At 45.9% G+C, this 15155-nt stretch overlaps 1 protein-coding gene across 1 annotated transcript in view; it reads left to right on the top strand.

Annotated features, from left to right (window-relative positions):
• The first annotated feature begins 2073 nt into the window (after positions 1 to 2073).
• Positions 2074 to 15155, top strand: part of TBC1D10B (TBC1 domain family member 10B) — a 72919-nt gene continuing 59837 nt past the window's right edge. The window contains exon 1 of the mRNA XM_088460696.1: positions 2074 to 4500. Within this exon, the coding sequence (XP_088316822.1) occupies positions 2228 to 4500 (2273 nt within the window). The 5' untranslated portion in view covers positions 2074 to 2227. The remainder of the gene's footprint in view (positions 4501 to 15155) is intronic.

Below are 15155 nucleotides of genomic sequence, written 5' to 3' on the forward strand. Positions count from 1 at the left end.
TTAGATATTGGGGTACAGGAGACAATGAGAATAGGGGGTACATAGAGGTATGAGGGTACAGCAGTCAGTGAGTTTGGGGCACAGAGAGGAGTATTGGGGGATGATAGTGAGGTGTGTGGGGTACAGGTGAGATATTGGGGTACAGGAGACAATGAGAATAGGGGGTACATAGAGGTATGAGGGTACAGCAGTCAGTGAGTTTGGGGCACAGAGAGGAGTATTGGGGGATGATAGTGAGGTGTTTGGGGTACAGGTGAGATATTGGGGTACAGGAGACAATGAGAATAGGGGGTACATAGAGGTATGAGGGTACAGCAGTCAGTGAGTTTGGGGCACAGAGAGGAGTATTGGGGGATGATAGTGAGGTGTGTGGGGTACAGGTGAGATATTGGGGTACAGGAGACAATGAGGAGAATAGGGGGTACATAGAGGTATGAGGGTACAGCAGTCAGTGAGTTTGGGGCACAGAGAGGAGTATTGGAGGGTGATAGTGAGGTGTGTGGAGTACAGGTTAGATATTGGGGTACAGGAGACAATGAGGAGAATAGGGGGTACATAGAGGTATGAGGGTACAGCAGTCAGTGAGTTTGGGGCACAGAGAGGAGTATTGGGGGATGATAGTGAGGTGTGTGGAGTACAGGTTAGATATTGGGGTACAGGAGACAATGAGGAGAATAGGGGGTACATAGAGGTATGAGGGTACAGCAGTCAGTGAGTTTGGGGCACAGAGAGGAGTATTGGAGGGTGATAGTGAGGTGTGTGGGGTACAGGTGAGATATTGGGGTACAGGAGACAATGAGGAGAATAGGGGGTACATAGAGGTATGAGGGTACAGCAGTCAGTGAGTTTGGGGCACAGAGAGGAGTATTGGAGGGTGATAGTGAGGTGTGTGGGGTACAGGTTAGATATTGGGGTACAGGAGACAATGAGGAGAATAGGGGGTACATAGAGGTATGAGGGTACAGCAGTCAGTGAGTTTGGGGCACAGAGAGGAGTATTGGGGGATGATAGTGAGGTGTGTGGAGTACAGGTTAGATATTGGGGTACAGGAGACAATGAGGAGAATAGGGGGTACATAGAGGTATGAGGGTACAGCAGTCAGTGAGTTTGGGGCACAGAGAGGAGTATTGGGGGATGATAGTGAGGTGTGTGGAGTACAGGTGAGATATTGGGGTACAGGAGACAATGAGGAGAATAGGGGGTACATAGAGGTATGAGGGTACAGCAGTCAGTGAGTTTGGGGCACAGAGAGGAGTATTGGGGGATGATAGTGAGGTGTGTGGAGTACAGGTGAGATATTGGGGTACAGGAGACAATGAGGAGAATAGGGGGTACATAGAGGTATGAGGGTACAGCAGTCAGTGAGTTTGGGGCACAGAGAGGAGTATTGGAGGGTGATAGTGAGGTGTGTGGGGTACAGGTGAGATATTGGGGTACAGGAGACAATGAGGAGAATAGGGGGTACATAGAGGTATGAGGGTACAGCAGTCAGTGAGTTTGGGGCACAGAGAGGAGTATTGGAGGGTGATAGTGAGGTGTGTGGAGTACAGGTTAGATATTGGGGTACAGGAGACAATGAGGAGAATAGGGGGTACATAGAGGTATGAGGGTACAGCAGTCAGTGAGTTTGGGGCACAGAGAGGAGTATTGGGGGATGATAGTGAGGTGTGTGGGGTACAGGTGAGATATTGGGGTACAGGAGACAATGAGAATAGGGGGTACATAGAGGTATGAGGGTACAGCAGTCAGTGAGTTTGGGACACACAGAGAAGGATTGGGGTGAGCAGTCCGCCTACATATAAATCAGTCATATCCGCTATGTCTGTTTGCTTATGGTTCTATTTGTAAATAAAGTTATTGAAAAGATACTTTTCCTTTGCCGTTTGATGATTGGCCACTGCCGGTCGAGCTCCGAGCGCTGATTGGCTGAGGCTCCACCCTTTGGAGCGCGATACTTCCTGTTCCCTATTCCGGCCCCTCCCTTTTGCGCAATGTACGTTTCTCGCGTCTGATTGGACAGCTGCACCTGGGATTGGCCAATCGGTGGTCTCGTTAAATCTCTTCTCATCGCTGTGACTTCGTTGTGATCTGCGATTGGCTGACACTAAGAGCCCGCCCTTTTCCTTTGCTAAGCAACCCTTGCCTTCATTGGTCGGCTCTTTCCCCTGTCAGTCCGGGCCGGTGCGCCCCTCAGCCGCCGGCCCGTATCTAACACCAACGCCCCGACATGGAGCCGCCACCCGGTCCCTGCTCCTCCCCCCCAGGGCCCCGGCCCGTGCCCCCTCCCCGCAGGGGCTCCGAAGACCGCCGGCCTCTGAGTCCTGTGAGGAGAGGAGCCAGTGATGGGAAACCTGGGACCCCCGAGCGGAGCACGGTCACCCAGAGGGTGCTCATAGTCATGCAGAGCCGGGAGAGCACCTCAGTGCCCAGCTGGGAGGAGGCACCGTCACACAGCGCCTCAGTACCGAACCGGGGGGAGGCACCATCAAACAGCGCCTCAGTAACGGGCTGGGGGGAGGCACCGTCACTCAGCGCCTCAGTGCCCATCTGGCGGACACCCCTGCCTGTGGACACCCCAGTACCGAGCTGGAGGGAGGCATCATCACACAGTGCCTCAGTGCCCATCTGGCGGGCACCACCTTTTGAGGACATCCCAGTACCGAGGCGTTGGGAGGCACCGTCACACAGCACCACAGTACCGAGCCGAGGGGAAACACCGTCACACAGCGCCTCAGTACCTATCTGGCGGGCACCACCTCTTTCAGACACCCCAGTACCGAGTTGTGGGGAGGCACCTTCTCACAGCGCCTCAGTACTGAGCCAGGGGGCACCACCGCCTGAGGACACACCAGTACCAAGGCATTGGGAGGCACTGTCACACAGCGCCTCGGTACCGGGCCAGGGGGAGGTATTATCACACAGCGCCTCAATACCGAGTCGAGGGGTGCCACCATCTGAGGATACCCCAGTAACGAGCCAGGGGGAGGCACCATCACCAAGCACCTCAGTGTCCAGTCGAAGGGAGGCACCGTCACACAGCGCCTCAGTACTGACACGGGGGGAGTCGCCATCCAAGAGCACCTCAGTACCAAGCCGGAAGGGGCCACCTCCAGAGTACACCCTACTACAGAGAAAGGGAGAGCCACCATTACAGAGCACCTCAGTGCCCAGCCGGGGAGAGCCACCATATGAGTACTCCTCAGTACTGAGCTGGGAGGCACCTCCATCACAGAGCACCACAATAGCGAGCATGGGAGTGTCAACTGCAGAGAACTCCCTAATTCAGAACCAAGAGGCTTTACCTGCAGATGCCCCATTACTGAGTCAGGGGGTATCTCCACCATATACTGTAGCAGCGGAGCGTGACACATCACCCCATTCCCACAGTATATTATTACAGAAAGCCATGGTACATACCTCCAGGCTGTCACCACAGGAATCTGTAACGCACAACCACAGAGTATCACCCCAGGAATCTGTAACGCAGTATCGAGGCACGTCATTGGAAGATACCGCAACCCATCGGCAGGGGGTAACTCTACAAGACTCCACCACACACACACATCTGTTGCCAAAACAGGACAGTGTGATCCAGAGTTTAGCAACTGCAGAACCACAACAGAGCACTTCTACCCAAAATGCTCTGCTATCGACACACAGCTCTGCCTCTGTATTCGTGACCGACTCCTCTCTTTCAGATGGGGTCAAGCAGAGCCAAAACTCTATCCCACTGGAAAGAGTCACTGAAAATGATACATCTCTCCCATCGGAAGGCTTAATGCAGAATGCTATATCTCTCTCGCCTGTGGGAGTCACGCAGAGCGTTACAAATCTCCCACGAGAGGGAATCGCACAGAGAGGTATCACTCTTCCACCAGAAGGAATCGCGCAGAGCATTACAACTCCCCCACCAGAAGGAATCGCGCAGAGCGCTACTACTCGCCAAACGGAAGGGGCCATGAAAAGCAGTATAGTCCTTCCCCCAGAAATTGTTATGCAGAGCATTACAGGTCTCCAGCCAGGTGTCCTCACCCAGCAGACGCAGGATGCGGGTATGTCCAGCGTGGATAATGTCACACAGAGAGAGCTGAATTCTATATCTCAGACATCTAACCCATCCACTCAGCCATCTCTCGGAGGGTCGTCACTATCTCCAATTCGTGCCCATGAATCTCTTAGTCCTCACAGGAACATTTCCTCCAAACCTCCGCTCCCTATTCCACCCAGATCCATCCTGTACCCTGGTCATCCGCCTCCTCGCGAGCAGGAGGCCTCTCTCAGCCACGAAACAGCCTCCTTGTCCAGCTACAGGTCCAAGGCTCCGGCTCCAGACACACTCAGCTATCTGGACTCTGTAAGCCTGATGTCTGGGACACTGGAGTCTCTCACCATGCTGGACGACGCCAGCTCCCTTGGCTCAGACTCTGAGATTAATGGCATTCCCTATAGGAAGACTGACAAGTATGGATTCCTGGGTGGAAACCAGTTCAGTGGCAACGGGTCAGTGGCGGCTATATGGGACCATCTACAATGTGCTATTGTGTTCTGTGTATGAGAGGCATGTAGGAGTATGTATATGGTGGTAGTGTGTACTGTGTATGAGAGACATGTAGGAGTATGTATATGGTGGTAGTGTGTTCTGTGTATGAGAGGCATGTAGGAGTATGTATATGGTGGTAGTGTGTACTGTGTATGAGAGGCATGTAGGAGTATGTATATGGTGGTAGTGTGTTCTGTGTATGAGAGGCATGTAGGAGTATGTATATGGTGGTAGTGTGTACTGTGTATGAGAGACATGTAGGAGTATGTATATGGTGGTAGTGTGTACTGTGTATGAGAGGCATGTAGGAGTATGTATATGGTGGTAGTGTGTACCGTGTATGAGAGACATGTAGGAGTATGTATATGGTGGTAGTGTGTACCGTGTATGAGAGACATGTAGGAGTATGTATATGGTGGTAGTGTGTACTGTGTATGAGAGACATGTAGGAGTATGTATATGGTGGTAGTGTGTACCGTGTATGAGAGGCATGTAGGAGTATGTATATGGTGGTAGTGTGTACCGTGTATGAGAGACATGTAGGAGTATGTATATGGTGGTAGTGTGTACTGTGTATGAGAGACATGTAGGAGTATGTATATGGTGGTAGTGTGTACCGTGTATGAGAGGCATGTAGGAGTATGTATATGGTGGTAGTGTGTACCGTGTATGAGAGGCATGTAGGAGTATGTATATGGTGGTAGTGTGTTCCGTGTATGAGAGGCATGTAGGAGTATGTATATGGTGGTAGTGTGTACCGTGTATGAGAGGCATGTAGGAGTATGTATATGGTGGTAGTGTGTACTGTGTATGAGAGACATGTAGGAGTATGTATATGGTGGTAGTGTGTACTGTGTATGAGAGGCATGTAGGAGTATGTATATGGTGGTAGTGTGTACTGTGTATGAGAGGCATGTAGGAGTATGTATATGGTGGTAGTGTGTACTGTGTATGAGAGACATGTAGGAGTATGTATACGGTGGTAGTGTGTACTGTGTATGAGAGGCATGTAGGAGTATGTATACGGTGGTAGTGTGTACTGTGTATGAGAGGCATGTAGGAGTATGTATACGGTGGTAGTGTGTACTGTGTATGAGAGGCATGTAGGAGTATGTATACGGTGGTAGTGTGTACTGTGTATGAGAGACATGTAGGAGTATGTATACGGTGGTAGTGTGTACTGTGTATGAGAGACATGTAGGAGTATGTATATGGTGGTAGTGTGTACTGTGTATGAGAGACATGTAGGAGTATGTATATGGTGGTAGTGTGTACTGTGTATGAGAGACATGTAGGAGTATGTATATGGTGGTAGTGTGTACTGTGTATGAGAGGCATGTAGGAGTATGTATATGGTGGTAGTGTGTACCGTGTATGAGAGGCATGTAGGAGTATGTATATGGTGGTAGTGTGTACTGTGTATGAGAGACATGTAGGAGTATGTATATGGTGGTAGTGTGTACCGTGTATGAGAGACATGTAGGAGTATGTATATGGTGGTAGTGTGTACCGTGTATGAGAGACATGTAGGAGTATGTATATGGTGGTAGTGTGTACTGTGTATGAGAGACATGTAGGAGTATGTATATGGTGGTAGTGTGTACTGTGTATGAGAGGCATGTAGGAGTATGTATATGGTGGTAGTGTGTACCGTGTATGAGAGACATGTAGGAGTATGTATATGGTGGTAGTGTGTACCGTGTATGAGAGGCATGTAGGAGTATGTATATGGTGGTAGTGTGTACTGTGTATGAGAGACATGTAGGAGTATGTATATGGTGGTAGTGTGTACTGTGTATGAGAGGCATGTAGGAGTATGTATATGGTGGTAGTGTGTTCTGTGTATGAGAGGCATGTAGGAGTATGTATATGGTGGTAGTGTGTACCGTGTATGAGAGACATGTAGGAGTATGTATATGGTGGTAGTGTGTTCTGTGTATGAGAGACATGTAGGAGTATGTATATGGTGGTAGTGTGTACTGTGTATGAGAGGCATGTAGGAGTATGTATATGGTGGTAGTGTGTACTGTGTATGAGAGGCATGTAGGAGTATGTATATGGTGGTAGTGTGTACTGTGTATGAGAGGCATGTAGGAGTATGTATATGGTGGTAGTGTGTACTGTGTATGAGAGACATGTAGGAGTATGTATACGGTGGTAGTGTGTACTGTGTATGAGAGGCATGTAGGAGTATGTATATGGTGGTAGTGTGTTCTGTGTATGAGAGACATGTAGGAGTATGTATATGGTGGTAGTGTGTTCTGTGTATGAGAGACATGTAGGAGTATGTATATGGTGGTAGTGTGTACTGTGTATGAGAGACATGTAGGAGTATGTATATGGTGGTAGTGTGTTCTGTGTATGAGAGGCATGTAGGAGTATGTATATGGTGGTAGTGTGTACTGTGTATGAGAGGCATGTAGGAGTATGTATATGGTGGTAGTGTGTACTGTGTATGAGAGGCATGTAGGAGTATGTATACGGTGGTAGTGTGTACTGTGTATGAGAGACATGTAGGAGTATGTATATGGTGGTAGTGTGTACTGTGTATGAGAGGCATGTAGGAGTATGTATATGGTGGTAGTGTGTACCGTGTATGAGAGGCATGTAGGAGTATGTATATGGTGGTAGTGTGTACTGTGTATGAGAGACATGTAGGAGTATGTATATGGTGGTAGTGTGTACTGTGTATGAGAGGCATGTAGGAGTATGTATACGGTGGTAGTGTGTACCGTGTATGAGAGATATGTAGGAGTATGTATACGGTGGTAGTGTGTACCGTGTATGAGAGATATGTAGGAGTATGTATACGGTGGTAGTGTGTACTGTGTATGAGAGACATGTAGGAGTATGTATACGGTGGTAGTGTGTACTGTGTATGAGAGGCATGTAGGAGTATGTATACGGTGGTAGTGTGTACTGTGTATGAGAGACATGTAGGAGTATGTATATGGTGGTAGTGTGTACTGTGTATGAGAGACATGTAGGAGTATGTATATGGTGGTAGTGTGTACTGTGTATGAGAGGCATGTAGGAGTATGTATACGGTGGTAGTGTGTACTGTGTATGAGAGACATGTAGGAGTATGTATATGGTGGTAGTGTGTACTGTGTATGAGAGACATGTAGGAGTATGTATACGGTGGTAGTGTGTACTGTGTATGAGAGGCATGTAGGAGTATGTATATGGTGGTAGTGTGTTCTGTGTATGAGAGGCATGTAGGAGTATGTATATGGTGGTAGTGTGTACTGTGTATGAGAGGCATGTAGGAGTATGTATACGGTGGTAGTGTGTACTGTGTATGAGAGGCATGTAGGAGTATGTATATGGTGGTAGTGTGTACTGTGTATGAGAGGCATGTAGGAGTATGTATATGGTGGTAGTGTGTACCGTGTATGAGAGGCATGTAGGAGTATGTATATGGTGGTAGTGTGTACTGTGTATGAGAGACATGTAGGAGTATGTATATGGTGGTAGTGTGTACTGTGTATGAGAGACATGTAGGAGTATGTATATGGTGGTAGTGTGTACTGTGTATGAGAGGCATGTAGGAGTATGTATATGGTGGTAGTGTGTACTGTGTATGAGAGACATGTAGGAGTATGTATACGGTGGTAGTGTGTACTGTGTATGAGAGGCATGTAGGAGTATGTATACGGTGGTAGTGTGTACTGTGTATGAGAGGCATGTAGGAGTATGTATATGGTGGTAGTGTGTACTGTGTATGAGAGGCATGTAGGAGTATGTATATGGTGGTAGTGTGTACTGTGTATGAGAGACATGTAGGAGTATGTATATGGTGGTAGTGTGTACTGTGTATGAGAGGCATGTAGGAGTATGTATATGGTGGTAGTGTGTACTGTGTATGAGAGACATGTAGGAGTATGTATACGGTGGTAGTGTGTACTGTGTATGAGAGACATGTAGGAGTATGTATATGGTGGTAGTGTGTACTGTGTATGAGAGACATGTAGGAGTATGTATATGGTGGTAGTGTGTACTGTGTATGAGAGACATGTAGGAGTATGTATATGGTGGTAGTGTGTACTGTGTATGAGAGGCATGTAGGAGTATGTATATGGTGGTAGTGTGTACTGTGTATGAGAGGCATGTAGGAGTATGTATATGGTGGTAGTGTGTACTGTGTATGAGAGACATGTAGGAGTATGTATACGGTGGTAGTGTGTACTGTGTATGAGAGGCATGTAGGAGTATGTATACGGTGGTAGTGTGTACTGTGTATGAGAGACATGTAGGAGTATGTATACGGTGGTAGTGTGTACTGTGTATGAGAGACATGTAGGAGTATGTATATGGTGGTAGTGTGTACTGTGTATGAGAGACATGTAGGAGTATGTATACGGTGGTAGTGTGTACTGTGTATGAGAGACATGTAGGAGTATGTATATGGTGGTAGTGTGTACTGTGTATGAGAGGCATGTAGGAGTGTGTATATGGTGGTAGTGTGTACTGTGTATGAGAGACATGTAGGAGTATGTATATGGTGGTAGTGTGTACTGTGTATGAGAGACATGTAGGAGTATGTATACGGTGGTAGTGTGTACTGTGTATGAGAGGCATGTAGGAGTATGTATATGGTGGTAGTGTGTACTGTGTATGAGAGACATGTAGGAGTATGTATATGGTGGTAGTGTGTACTGTGTATGAGAGACATGTAGGAGTATGTATACGGTGGTAGTGTGTACTGTGTATGAGAGACATGTAGGAGTATGTATATGGTGGTAGTGTGTACTGTGTATGAGAGACATGTAGGAGTATGTATATGGTGGTAGTGTGTACTGTGTATGAGAGACATGTAGGAGTATGTATACGGTGGTAGTGTGTACTGTGTATGAGAGGCATGTAGGAGTATGTATATGGTGGTAGTGTGTACTGTGTATGAGAGGCATGTAGGAGTATGTATATGGTGGTAGTGTGTACTGTGTATGAGAGATATGTAGGAGTATGTATATGGTGGTAGTGTGTACTGTGTATGAGAGGCATGTAGGAGTATGTATATGGTGGTAGTGTGTACCGTGTATGAGAGACATGTAGGAGTATGTATACGGTGGTAGTGTGTACTGTGTATGAGAGGCATGTAGGAGTATGTATATGGTGGTAGTGTGTACTGTGTATGAGAGGCATGTAGGAGTATGTATATGGTGGTAGTGTGTACTGTGTATGAGAGGCATGTAGGAGTATGTATACGGTGGTAGTGTGTACTGTGTATGAGAGGCATGTAGGAGTATGTATATGGTGGTAGTGTGTACTGTGTATGAGAGGCATGTAGGAGTATGTATACGGTGGTAGTGTGTACTGTGTATGAGAGACATGTAGGAGTATGTATATGGTGGTAGTGTGTACTGTGTATGAGAGGCATGTAGGAGTATGTATATGGTGGTAGTGTGTACTGTGTATGAGAGGCATGTAGGAGTATGTATACGGTGGTAGTGTGTACTGTGTATGAGAGACATGTAGGAGTATGTATATGGTGGTAGTGTGTACTGTGTATGAGAGACATGTAGGAGTATGTATATGGTGGTAGTGTGTACTGTGTATGAGAGACATGTAGGAGTATGTATACGGTGGTAGTGTGTACTGTGTATGAGAGACATGTAGGAGTATGTATATGGTGGTAGTGTGTACTGTGTATGAGAGGCATGTAGGAGTATGTATATGGTGGTAGTGTGTTCTGTGTATGAGAGACATGTAGGAGTATGTATATGGTGGTAGTGTGTACCGTGTATGAGAGGCATGTAGGAGTATGTATATGGTGGTAGTGTGTACTGTGTATGAGAGGCATGTAGGAGTATGTATATGGTGGTAGTGTGTACTGTGTATGAGAGACATGTAGGAGTATGTATATGGTGGTAGTGTGTACTGTGTATGAGAGGCATGTAGGAGTATGTATATGGTGGTATTGTGTACCGTGTATGAGAGGCATGTAGGAGTATGTATACGGTGGTAGTGTGTACTGTGTATGAGAGACATGTAGGAGTATGTATATGGTGGTAGTGTGTACTGTGTATGAGAGACATGTAGGAGTATGTATATGGTGGTAGTGTGTACTGTGTATGAGAGGCATGTAGGAGTATGTATATGGTGGTAGTGTGTACCGTGTATGAGAGATATGTAGGAGTATGTATATGGTGGTAGTGTGTACTGTGTATGAGAGGCATGTAGGAGTATGTATATGGTGGTAGTGTGTACCGTGTATGAGAGATATGTAGGAGTGTGTATACGGTGGTAGTGTGTACTGTGTATGAGAGGCATGTAGGAGTGTGTATATGGTGGTAGTGTGTACCGTGTATGAGAGGCATGTAGGAGTATGTATACGGTGGTAGTGTGTACTGTGTATGAGAGTCATGTAGGAGTATGTATATGGTGGTAGTGTGTACTGTGTATGAGAGACATGTAGGAGTATGTATATGGTGGTAGTGTGTACTGTGTATGAGAGGCATGTAGGAGTATGTATATGGTGGTAGTGTGTACCGTGTATGAGAGGCATGTAGGAGTATGTATATGGTGGTAGTGTGTACTGTGTATGAGAGGCATGTAGGAGTATGTATACGGTGGTAGTGTGTACTGTGTATGAGAGACATGTAGGAGTATGTATACGGTGGTAGTGTGTACTGTGTATGAGAGGCATGTAGGAGTATGTATACGGTGGTAGTGTGTACTGTGTATGAGAGGCATGTAGGAGTATGTATATGGTGGTAGTGTGTACTGTGTATGAGAGACATGTAGGAGTATGTATACGGTGGTAGTGTGTACTGTGTATGAGAGACATGTAGGAGTATGTATATGGTGGTAGTGTGTACCGTGTATGAGAGGCATGTAGGAGTATGTATACGGTGGTAGTGTGTACTGTGTATGAGAGACATGTAGGAGTATGTATATGGTGGTAGTGTGTTCTGTGTATGAGAGGCATGTAGGAGTATGTATACGGTGGTAGTGTGTACTGTGTATGAGAGGCATGTAGGAGTATGTATACGGTGGTAGTGTGTACTGTGTATGAGAGACATGTAGGAGTATGTATACGGTGGTAGTGTGTACTGTGTATGAGAGACATGTAGGAGTATGTATACGGTGGTAGTGTGTACTGTGTATGAGAGGCATGTAGGAGTATGTATATGCTGGTAGTGTGTTCTGTGTATGAGAGGCATGTAGGAGTATGTATATGGTGGTAGTGTGTACCGTGTATGAGAGACATGTAGGAGTATGTATATGGTGGTAGTGTGTACTGTGTATGAGAGACATGTAGGAGTATGTATATGCTGGTAGTGTGTTCTGTGTATGAGAGACATGTAGGAGTATGTATATGGTGGTAGTGTGTACCGTGTATGAGAGACATGTAGGAGTATGTATATGCTGGTAGTGTGTTCTGTGTATGAGAGACATGTAGGAGTATGTATATGCTGGTAGTGTGTACTGTGTATAAGAGACATGTAGGAGTATGTATATGGTGGTAGTGTGTACGGTGTATGAGAGGCATGTAGGAGTATGTATATGGTGGTAGTGTGTACTGTGTATGAGAGGCATGTAGGAGTATGTATATGGTGGTAGTGTGTACTGTGTATGAGAGGCATGTAGGAGTATGTATATGGTGGTAGTGTGTACTGTGTATGAGAGGCATGTAGGAGTATGTATACGGTGGTAGTGTGTACTGTGTATGAGAGACATGTAGGAGTATGTATACGGTGGTAGTGTGTACTGTGTATGAGAGGCATGTAGGAGTATGTATATGGTGGTAGTGTGTACTGTGTATGAGAGACATGTAGGAGTATGTATATGGTGGTAGTGTGTACTGTGTATGAGAGGCATGTAGGAGTATGTATATGGTGGTAGTGTGTACTGTGTATGAGAGGCATGTAGGAGTATGTATACGGTGGTAGTGTGTACGGTGTATGAGAGGCATGTAGGAGTATGTATATGGTGGTAGTGTGTACTGTGTATGAGAGACATGTAGGAGTATGTATATGGTGGTAGTGTGTACTGTGTATGAGAGGCATGTAGGAGTATGTATATGGTGGTAGTGTGTACTGTGTATGAGAGGCATGTAGGAGTATGTATATGGTGGTAGTGTGTACTGTGTATGAGAGACATGTAGGAGTATGTATATGGTGGTAGTGTGTACTGTGTATGAGAGACATGTAGGAGTATGTATATGGTGGTAGTGTGTTCTGTGTATGAGAGACATGTAGGAGTATGTATACGGTGGTAGTGTGTACTGTGTATGAGAGGCATGTAGGAGTATGTATACGGTGGTAGTGTGTACTGTGTATGAGAGACATGTAGGAGTATGTATACGGTGGTAGTGTGTACTGTGTATGAGAGGCATGTAGGAGTATGTATACGGTGGTAGTGTGTACTGTGTATGAGAGACATGTAGGAGTATGTATATGGTGGTAGTGTGTACTGTGTATGAGAGGCATGTAGGAGTATGTATATGGTGGTAGTGTGTACGGTGTATGAGAGGCATGTAGGAGTATGTATATGGTGGTAGTGTGTTCTGTGTATGAGAGGCATGTAGGAGTATGTATATGGTGGTAGTGTGTACTGTGTATGAGAGGCATGTAGGAGTATGTATATGGTGGTAGTGTGTACGGTGTATGAGAGGCATGTAGGAGTATGTATATGGTGGTAGTGTGTACCGTGTATGAGAGGCATGTAGGAGTATGTATATGGTGGTAGTGTGTACCGTGTATGAGAGGCATGTAGGAGTATGTATATGGTGGTAGTGTGTTCTGTGTATGAGAGACATGTAGGAGTATGTATATGGTGGTAGTGTGTACTGTGTATGAGAGGCATGTAGGAGTATGTATATGGTGGTAGTGTGTTCTGTGTATGAGAGACATGTAGGAGTATGTATATGGTGGTAGTGTGTACTGTGTATGAGAGACATGTAGGAGTATGTATATGCTGGTAGTGTGTTCTGTGTATGAGAGACATGTAGGAGTATGTATACGGTGGTAGTGTGTTCTGTGTATGAGAGACATGTAGGAGTATGTATACGGTGGTAGTGTGTTCTGTGTATGAGAGACATGTAGGAGTATGTATACGGTGGTAGTGTGTTCTGTGTATGAGAGACATGTAGGAGTATGTATATGGTGGTAGTGTGTACTGTGTATGAGAGGCATGTAGGAGTATGTATATGGTGGTAGTGTGTACCGTGTATGAGAGGCATGTAGGAGTATGTATATGGTGGTAGTGTGTACCGTGTATGAGAGGCATGTAGGAGTATGTATATGGTGGTAGTGTGTACCGTGTATGAGAGGCATGTAGGAGTATGTATATGGTGGTAGTGTGTACTGTGTATGAGAGACATGTAGGAGTATGTATATGGTGGTAGTGTGTACTGTGTATGAGAGACATGTAGGAGTATGTATATGGTGGTAGTGTGTACTGTGTATGAGAGACATGTAGGAGTATGTATATGGTGGTAGTGTGTACTGTGTATGAGAGGCATGTAGGAGTATGTATACGGTGGTAGTGTGTTCTGTGTATGAGAGGCATGTAGGAGTATGTATATGGTGGTAGTGTGTTCTGTGTATGAGAGGCATGTAGGAGTATGTATATGGTGGTAGTGTGTACTGTGTATGAGAGGCATGTAGGAGTATGTATACGGTGGTAGTGTGTACTGTGTATGAGAGGCATGTAGGAGTATGTATACGGTGGTAGTGTGTACTGTGTATAAGAGACATGTAGGAGTATGTATATGGTGGTAGTGTGTACCGTGTATGAGAGGCATGTAGGAGTATGTATATGGTGGTAGTGTGTTCTGTGTATGAGAGGCATGTAGGAGTATGTATACGGTGGTAGTGTGTTCTGTGTATGAGAGACATGTAGGAGTATGTATACGGTGGTAGTGTGTACTGTGTATGAGAGACATGTAGGAGTATGTATATGGTGGTAGTGTGTACTGTGTATGAGAGACATGTAGGAGTATGTATATGGTGGTAGTGTGTACTGTGTATGAGAGGCATGTAGGAGTATGTATACGGTGGTAGTGTGTACTGTGTATGAGAGGCATGTAGGAGTATGTATATGGTGGTAGTGTGTACTGTGTATGAGAGGCATGTAGGAGTATGTATATGGTGGTAGTGTGTACTGTGTATGAGAGATATGTAGGAGTATGTATATGGTGGTAGTGTGTACCGTGTATGAGAGGCATGTAGGAGTATGTATATGGTGGTAGTGTGTACTGTGTATGAGAGGCATGTAGGAGTATGTATATGGTGGTAGTGTGTACTGTGTATGAGAGGCATGTAGGAGTATGTATATGGTGGTAGTGTGTACTGTGTATGAGAGGCATGTAGGAGTGTGTATATGGTGGTAGTGTGTACCGTGTATGAGAGGCATGTAGGAGTATGTATATGGTGGTAGTGTGTACCGTGTATGAGAGGCATGTAGGAGTATGTATATGGTGGTAGTGTGTACCGTGTATGAGAGGCATGTAGGAGTGTGTATATGGTGGTAGTGTGTACCGTGTATGAGAGAAATGTAGGAGTGTGTATATGGTGGTAGTGTGTACTGTGTATGAGAGGCATGTAGGAGTGTGTATATGGTGGTAGTGTGTACCGTGTATGAGAGACATGTAGGAGTATGTATATGG

This window comes from Taudactylus pleione, unplaced genomic scaffold, assembly GCF_031769625.1.
Source record: "Taudactylus pleione unplaced genomic scaffold, aTauple2 ptg000971l, whole genome shotgun sequence".
Taxonomy (NCBI): domain Eukaryota; kingdom Metazoa; phylum Chordata; class Amphibia; order Anura; family Myobatrachidae; genus Taudactylus; species Taudactylus pleione.